General features: G+C 35.2%; 1 protein-coding gene across 1 annotated transcript; it reads left to right on the top strand.

The window, feature by feature from the left end:
- The first annotated feature begins 3,104 nt into the window (after nucleotides 1-3,104).
- On the top strand, nucleotides 3,105-7,977 carry LOC129314121 (uncharacterized). Its single transcript, XM_054957491.1, has 6 exons — nucleotides 3,105-3,356; nucleotides 3,447-3,844; nucleotides 3,955-4,012; nucleotides 4,100-4,348; nucleotides 6,670-6,756; nucleotides 7,933-7,977. Exons 1-6 carry the CDS (start codon nucleotides 3,105-3,107, stop codon nucleotides 7,975-7,977), a joined length of 1,089 nt encoding a protein of 362 aa, XP_054813466.1.
- The last annotated feature ends 1,485 nt before the right edge of the window (nucleotides 7,978-9,462 follow it).

Below are 9,462 nucleotides of genomic sequence, written 5' to 3'. Positions count from 1 at the left end.
TCTAAAATCATTTTAAAATTTTTTATTTTTATCTTTTATATGCTGAAACATTTCCATGCATTGCACGAGGATTAAATTTAGATAAATAAAAATAATAATATTAAAATAAATGTATTTAGTAAAATATTGATTTTATCAAAATATTTTATATTTATAATAAAAATTTTTAAAAAAAATTTTAAAATTTAAGATGGAGGAGCATGTTTTACATTCAAACAATACCTATGCGTGTGTATAATTTTTTTTTTTATCAAATATATCTTTATATTTTTATATACTTTTGCCGAATAGGCGAATACTAATAAATAGGCCTGGCTTGTATCTATTGACCTCGAAATACTAAAAAGAGGTTTCTAGTTTGACTTTAATGGCTTAATAGTTAATACTGGAGGCCGTAATAGCTAAAGTTAGTTGAATTTGGGCACCGTGGTTGATATTTTCATTGCATTTATTGATGCGGCATGGTGTACAAACTTACTATATGGAATATAGATGTAGATTTATTTTTTTAATAAATAAACTATTGAGTGTATTCAATTTTCAAAGAATGAATGGTTTTGGGTTACTGTACAAATTTGATCCCAAAGTTTTCATATAAATGCAATTGGTATTTTCAAGTTTTTTTTTATACAATATTGCTCCAACATTTTTTAACATAATACTTACTCTGTCTCAAAGTATAAGATAATTTGATATAAAATTATACATATTAATAAAATATGATAATGACACTTTGCAAACTTATTTTTTCATAATAAAACTATGTCTTTTTAAAAATACCTTTACACATTCAATTATTATAAATTGTTTTATATTTTGAGAAAAAAATTCCTTTAAAATTATTTTACAATTTGATAAATAGAGACTACAATATAATGTTGCCATGGACTACTGTGACCATTAGTTTGATTTATCTACTATCTGGTAGCCACACCACATGGCATATATTTTAGATATTAAAAACTAAAGAAGGGAGAATTTCATTATAGAACCACAGTAGCTAGACATCTTCAAATCAAGACAAGACCAACCAAATTTGAAGTCACGCTGCAAGCTTTGAGGACCAAAATAAAATTAAGTCTAACAACAAAATGACATTATTGCCCCTAATGTTTAAACACAACGAAAGTATATGATAGAAACCATATTTGTAAAAAGCTTCAACGCAACTTTCGAAATTACTTGCATGGATCATAGTCAGAGCTTATTTTGCAAAAGTGAGAATCGGTTGCTTGAGTTTTCTGGTACAATACAAGTCCTCCATTGGGTTAGTCCAAGTTGCTATTGACTTTGGAGTGTATCATCGAAGGTTTGGCGTTGCGTGACCATGAATCGCTTGATTTAGTCAGTGCTGAGAATTGCAAAGGATGACTATCTTTTGATAGTGGAAGGCTATTTCAATTTCATTATCTTCCTTTTGTGATAAGAGAAGCATAGATAGCTTCTTGGAGATTACTTGTTTTATCGACAATTGTTATGGATGTATATTCAATCACGCAACTTGTACAATTGAAGATTCCATTTTGTCCTGTGTATGGAACTGTAATAATGGCTTGCTATTTTAGTACATATTACTTGTCAAATAGTTATTAATGCTTGTAATTTTCAAATTTCAGATTTTGACATATAAGTGTAGAGTGGTTTATAAACATACACACAAGAATTTGACTTGCTGTGACACTAAAACACCTTGTTAATTAACTAATTGGTGACATTTTAGAATGATATATTACTACAAACAACACCTTTTATATTGGTTAGAAATGACCAGTTTTGTAATTGGAGTAGAAAGTTGGAGTGTAGAAAGTCTACATCAATTTCATAACTAATGTAGAAAGTTGACTTTCTATATCGATTTTTACTTTTTACACCAATTATAAGCTCCAAGTCGTATAGAAAGTTAATATTAAAAAAAAGGAGAATTTTATTCCAAATTAATTCCCCTATTTCTTTTTTTTTATAAATTTCAACATTCTTCATAATGAATAGTAAATTTTGGTAATAAAAATGGATATACAAGGGATAAACCTACAAATAATTTCTTCCTCAATCTTTAATCTAGAAAATTAAAAAATAAATAAGTAGTTTACAAGATTAACCATAAACCTCTCCAATTCCTTTGACTACAATAAATTAAAAAAATTACTATCCACAACACTATCGAGTTCTGTTCATGCTTACATCCTGGAGGTCAATAAAAAATAAATCGTTTCTTCATCTTTGTGGCATCTCTAGATCCAGATGCACCCTGAAAGATATGTTATATGTGTGTTAAAAGTGTGTGTATCAAAGTCCCACATTGACTAAAAGAAGTAATCTCCTAGTGTATATATAATAAGGAATGAAGTGGGCTAGTAAAATGAGCTTGGAGGAGAAGTGGCCTCGCGCACATGAGACAGGCCAACTTAGGACAATCACTGATGTAATCAGCCGATTCGCCCTCCCTGCGCGCGAGTTCAAGAGGCACTGGGTTCCTTTTACCGGGTTATTTTTACAAAAATGATTAAATAAATAATTATTTTTTGCTTACCCAAAAAAACTCTGATTTTGCTGTTTTGAATTTGAACTTGAGGCTTTGGCAGTTTCTGGACATTAAACCTCTTCTGGAAACTGAATTTTGAAGGTTAATGTTTTGTCTGCCAAACGTCTCCAGATTAATGAACGCTGAACGTTTTCGGATTAATGGACATGCACGTTTTTGCTGTGTCTATAACTGAAGTGTTAAACGCTGAACATTCGTTGTTTAATGTGTGTATAACCGAACCATTAACTGGTAATTATAACCCAACGTTTGTGTCTCCTTCCTTGGCCTATATATAGCCATGGGTGCGGACAGAACAAAGGGCCAGCCTCTTGAGTTTTTTGGGGCAATTCTCTCCTCCCTTTGTCTTCTATTCGTGTGTGTTTTTGTCTCTGTTTTTCTGTTCCCTTGCCCTGCCGTAGGAAGTGCTTGTTTAATTCTTGAGAACTGCCGGTCTGTCGTCCAGGTGTGCCGGAATAGTTCTTAAGGACAGTGTCCTTCCGAGCGCGACTCAAGCAATCAGAAGCTCGTTGTTCACGTCCGCTGTCGGTGTCGCCTACATTCTTAAGAACTATTCAGCCCAATGGCGACCAACAGTGCTGAGAATGTCACTCCCGAAGGTGTGCCAAGTGGTTCGGCCGGAGGTCAATACGTCCCTGTCGCTGTTGTCATTCCCCTTCCGAGGCCGTTCCCGGACATATCGAAGATAGAAGTCTTTGATGGCCGGAATTTTAAATGCTGGCAAGAATGTGTCTTCACCATCCTTGACATGCATGGTGTGGCAACTGCTCTTACTCAATCCGAGCCTCCTGCTGATACTGATCAAGCCCAGAGAGTTGCATAGACTCATGCAAACAAGGTATGCCGACACACTATTATTAGCACTTTATCTAATGATTTGTTCGATGTCTACTGTATCTATAAGGAAGCTTGTAAGATATGGGAGTCCCTGGTGACAAAGTACACTACTGAGGATGCCGGCAAACAAAAGTTCGTTGTGGGCAACTACTACAAATGGGAGATGACTGAGAACAAGGATGTAAAGGAGCAAATCAACGAATATCACAAGCTGCTAGAGGAGCTTCATGCTGAAAACATCAACCTTCTAGATGAGTTCGTTGCTGGGATACTGATTGAGAAGCTGCCAGAATCATGGTTTGACTACAAACAGCAATTAAAACACAAACAGAAGCAGCTGTCCTTGACTGACTCGATCACTCACATCATCATCGAAGACACCAACTGCAAGGCAATACGTGTAGCTCGAATTAGAGAAATGACATCCAAAGCCAACCTGGTGGAGTCAAAGCCTCACAACAAGAGGTATGATTCTAAAACTAAAGACAAGAAGAATATAAAATCTGATTACAAACCCAATGCTTCTAACCCCTCTTTCAAAAAGAAAGGAGACTGTTTTATGTGTGGTAAACCAGGACATTAGCAGCACAGTGTAGGAAGAGAGCAAACCGTGATAAGCCTCGAAAGCCAAATGTAAATTTGGTACAACGAGATGGTGACAGTGATGATGACATCATTGCTGCAGTGGTGTCACAAGCTCTCTTGATTTCTGATGTGAAGAAATGGGTGGTAGACTCTGGGGCTACCAGGCACATATGTGCTAGCCAAGAGATGTTTACCATATATAATCCTGTAAAGGAAGGGGAAGACCATGTTTACCTTGCTGATTTCCGAACTGCCAAAGTTCAAGGAAAAAGAAAAGTGGTCTTAAAGCTCACATCAAGGAAGACTCTGGCTTTGAACGACGTTCTGCATGTGCCTGAAGTTAGAGCAAACTTAGTGTCAGTTGCTCTTTTAGGAAAAGCTGGGGTTAAAGTGTCATTTGAATCTGACAAGATTGTAATGACAAAAAATAATGTGTTTGTAGGCAAGGGGTATTGTAATCAGGAACTGTTTGTTTTGAATGTTGATGAAATGAATAAGACTGAATCTTTTGAGTATATGGTTGATTCTTTTGATCTGTGGCATACTAGACTAGGTCACACTAGTAAAGGTTATATAAATAGGATGCGACAACTTGGACTACTTTCTGAAATTAAAAACAATGATTTTGGAAAATGTGAAGTATGTGCAGAAACTAAACAAAGTAAAAAACCTCATTTTTCTAGTCAAAGAGAATCTGAATTACTATCTCTAATTCACACAGATTTAGGTGACTTAAAACAAACCATGACTAGAGGTGGTAAAAAAATATTATATCACTTTTATTGATGATTTTTCAAGATATACTAAAGTATACTTGTTAAGAAACAAAGATGAGGCTTTTGAAAAATTTCTTTTATATAAAGCAGAGGTTAAGAATCAATTAAACAAAAGAATTAAAATCGGATAAAGGAGGAGAATATGTTTTGTTAAATGATTTTTGTGAAAAAGAAGGAATTATACATGAGATAACACCTCCTTATTCTCCCGAATCTAATGGTGTTGCAGAAAGAAAAAATAGAACATTAAAAGAAATGATGAATGCTTTGCTTGTGAGTTCTTCTGTCCCTGATAACTTGTGGGGTGAAGCTATTTTGTCTGCATGTTTTTTACAAAATAGGATACCTCATAAGAAAATAAAGAAAAACACCTTATGAGTTATGAATGGATTTACCCTAAACTTAAAATATTTGAAAGTGTGGGGGTATCTTGCAAAAGTTTTATTGCCTGATCCTAAAAAGAGGAAAATTGGCTCTAAAACTTCTCATTGTATGTTTATTGGGTATGCTGAACAAAGTGCAGCATATCATTTTTTATTTTTAAAAAGTGATGTTTTAGACCAAAACATAATTGTAGAAACTAAGGATGCTGAATTTTTTGAACATATTTTTCCCTTGAAAATTAAGTATGTTTCTAAACCTGTTGAGAATTCAGAGTTTGAACAAAATTTAAATGAGGATTTGGTTTTAAGGAGAAGTAAAAGGCAAAGGAAAGAAACAAGTTTTGGAAATGATTTTTACACTTATGTAGTACAAGATGAACCGTTAAATTTTTATGAAGCTATTTCTTCTCTTGATGCCAAATTTTGGAAAGAAGCAATTGAAATTGAAATTGATTCTTTAAGGAAAAATAAAACTTGGGTTTTATCAAATTTTCCCCAAGGAGCTAAGGCTATTGGGTGTAAATGAATTTTTAAGAAAAAATATTTTCCAGACGGTTCAATTGATAAGTATAAAGCAAGGCTTGTGGCCAAGGGTTTTACTTAAAAAGAAAATATAGATTATTTTGACACATTTTTTCCTATGACTAGAATCTCTTCTACAAGAGTTCTTATTGCTTTGGCTTCAATTTACAAACTTTTTGTTCACCAAATGGATGTTAAAACTGCTTTTTTAAATGGTGATTTGGAAGAAGAAATTTACATGGTATAGCCTGAGGGATGTGTGATTCCTGGGCAAGAAAATAAAGTTTGTAAACTTTTAAAGTCTTTGTATCAAGCGCCTAAGCAATGGCATGAGAAACTTGATCAAGTTTTGACAACTGGTGGATTTTCTACTGTTGAAGTAGAAAGATGTGTTTATACAAAGTTTGTGAATAATGATTGTGTGATTATATGCTTGTATGTGGATGATATGCTGATTTTTGGCTCTAGTATGTATGTTGTTAATGAAACAAAAAATTTTCTTTCTTCAAATTTTGATATGAAAGATATGGGTGAAGCCAAGGTAATCTTGGGTGTAAAAATCATAAGGAATGAAAATGGAATCTTGCTTTCCCAAGAACATTATGTTGAGAAAATTCTCAGAAAGTTTGGACATCTTGAAAATGCTCCTCTGAGTACTCCTTATGATTCGAGTGTGCAATTAAAAAAGCACAAGGGTGACCTAGTTGCTCAATCTAAGTATGCATAGATTATTAGGAGTCTGTTACATTTGATGAACTTTACTAGGCCTGATATAACTTATGCTGTAGGCAGATTGAGTAGATATACTCACTGTCCAGGCAGTAAACACTGGGAGGCTCTAGTGAGAGTCTTGAGATATTTGAAAGGTACCATGAATTATGGTATATTGTATAGTAGATTTCCCGCTGTATTGGAAGGATACAGTGATGCTAACTGGATTTTGGATTCAGAAGAGACAAAATTCACTAGTGGTTATATATTCACTCTTGGTGGTGGTGCAATAACCTGGAAGTCTGCAAAACAGACAATCAACACAAAATCCTCAAGGGATTCTGAGTTCATTGCCATGGACCTAGCTGGGACTGAGGCTGAGTGGTTGAAAAACTTCTTAGTAAGTATTCCAATAGGTGAAAAGCCCACACCATCAGTGTCTTTATTTTGTGATAGCTAGTCTGCAATAGCAACGGCTAAAAATAAGACCTTCAATGACAAAAGTAGACATATTCGATTGAGACATAATATTATAAGGCAGCTGCTCAAAGACGGGGTCATCTCAATCGATTATGTGAGATCAGAGTTAAATCTGGCGGATCCGTTAACGAAACCCCTAGGGAAGAAATTTATTATTGAAACGTCGAGGGGAATGGGACTTAAGCCTGTTTGAAATTAATGGTGATGACAACCCAACCTTTGTGATTAGAGATCCCATGAAAAAAGTTCAATGGGTAAGAACAAGTCACTTATTAGTTTTGCTAGCATTGAATTTTGTCCCTTCCTATGGAAAGTGCTAGAATGCATTGAACGGAGGCTGAGCGAAAGCTCTTAATGTTTTCATAGTCCTTACGATGGTGTATTCATTACAGATACACTTGATGAAAACACCTATACAAATGTGGAGTGGGGCCGCTCCTATGAGATCGTGGCGAAATTTCTAGAGCATTTGTTAAAACCAGGCGTGCGCATGGCCGATAACGTGCAAAACCATCATTAATAGTAGAGACTGTAGGGGTATAATCTGATTAATAAGACCTCTAGCACACGCTCAAGATCTGTTGGTTCAATAACGAAGTTACACCAACTTTTCTGTGTGCTAAGTTTTATTAGTCTAGGTTTGGTTCAAGTCGACAGACACCAAATTCAAAGTGATTATCCTCCGTGTGAATAACTCAGATGAACATAGATCCTTTTGACACATATAGGGGATTGTTATATGTGTGTCAAAAGTGTGTGTGTCAAAGTCCCACATTGACTAAAAGAAGTAATCTCCTAGTGTATATATACTAAGGAATGAAGTGGGCTAGTGAAATGGGCTTGGAGGAGAAGTGGCCTCACGCACATGAGACAGGCCAACTCAAGACAATCACAGTTGTAATCAGCCGATTCACCCCCCTGTGCGCGAGTTCAAGAGGCACTGGGTTCCTTTTATCGGGTTATTTTTACAAAAATGATTAAATAAATAATTATTTTTTGCTTACCCAAAAAAACTCTGATTTTGCTGTTTTGAATTTGAACTTGAGGCTTTGGCAGTTTCTGGACATTAAACCTCTTCTGGAAACTAAATTTGAAGGTTAATGTTTTGTCTGCCAAACGTCTCCAGATTAATGAACGCTGAACGTTTTCGGATTAATGGACATGCACGTTTTTGCTGTGTCTGTAACTGAAGCGTTAAACGCTGAACGTTCGTTGTTTAATGTGTGTATAACCGAACCATTAACCGATAATTATAACCCAACGTTTGTGTCTCCTTCCTCGGCCTATATATAGCCATGGGTGCAGACAGAACAAAGGGCCAGCCTCTTGAGTTTTCTAGGGCAATTCTCTCCTCCCTCTGTCTTCTGTTCGTGTGTGTTTTTGTCTCTGTTGTTCTGTTCCCTTGCCCTGCCGCAGGAAATGGTTGTTTAATCCTGGGGAACTGTCGGTCCGTCGTCTAGGTGTGCCGGAATAGTTCTTAAGGACAGTGTTCTTCCAGGCACGACTCAAGCAATCAGAAGCTCACTGTTCACGTTTGCCGTCGGTGTCGCCTACAAGATAAACAACCCATATAATATAAGTAAATAAGCTGCATTTTAAACAACCATAATCATGAATTATTTAATTAAAAATTAGTGAGAAACAAATTCAACGGCATCATTATCCCTCATTTTAAACCACCAATTTTATTTTACAGTGAACATTAACATGTATAACAGCTCACACGCTCTTCTCCACTCAACCTAGCCATGGAACAATAATGAATTGAACTAGTATTTAACATACTTTCATGTTTCCTGAACTTTTATCGGCCAACTTCTGAGCATCATGGAACACATATGCGTGTGTGTGTGTGTATAATGTTGTAGACGATGTCAACAAACTTCGCTGAGGCTTACCTCATTTATAACAAAACATTATTAATGTAGATAAGTTTATCAGGTAAATTAAAAATGATAATTAATATTTACCACACTAAAAATGGAAGAGAAATCTATGCGAACTGAGTAAGTTCTGACAATTTATATGATGTCATTGAGCACTAGCTTTATCTGATTACAAGAAAACACTGTAGTAAGAAATGCAAAGTTATGGCATGAAGAACAAAGCTTGAGGATGTGACATATTTACATAAGAAATGCAATGCTTTTTAAGATATCAACTGCAATGGTTTTAGGCCAATACATTGAGCAGCAGTAGCACTTTAAAAATACGTGTTGGGTTGTCCACCCCTTGGTGGATCAAAGCCCAAAATAAAAGCCCAATCAAAGCAGGGGTCATATCATAATATTGGAAAGATTTGGTTTCCAATGAGTAATATGTTTGGGGCATTAGATGTAATTTTTCTCCCCTTTATTGAATTAGAGTGGGAGTAATTTTATAATCAAAGCAGGGGTTTTATCATAATATTGAAAAGATGTGGGTGATTTTCTCAGCATGACCAGTGTGTGTATACATCGTAGAATTCACTCTCCGAGACATCTCTCCATCTTAGCATTTTCACACTTTTCTTTTAGAGTGCATTTGTTGTAAAATCCAAACTGAGTTCGACTTAGTGACTTTGTTACTACATACATTATTTTATCTAGCTCCGAATCCTCGCAATAAGAAATATAAATCCATATAT

This window comes from Prosopis cineraria, unplaced genomic scaffold, assembly GCF_029017545.1.
Source record: "Prosopis cineraria cultivar Desert tree isolate PC_DT_omini unplaced genomic scaffold, ASM2901754v1 PC6, whole genome shotgun sequence".
In the NCBI taxonomy this organism is placed as follows: Eukaryota; Viridiplantae; Streptophyta; class Magnoliopsida; order Fabales; family Fabaceae; genus Prosopis; species Prosopis cineraria.
The sequence above is the reverse complement of the archived record's forward strand: the minus strand, read 5'-3'. Positions and strand labels throughout refer to the sequence as shown.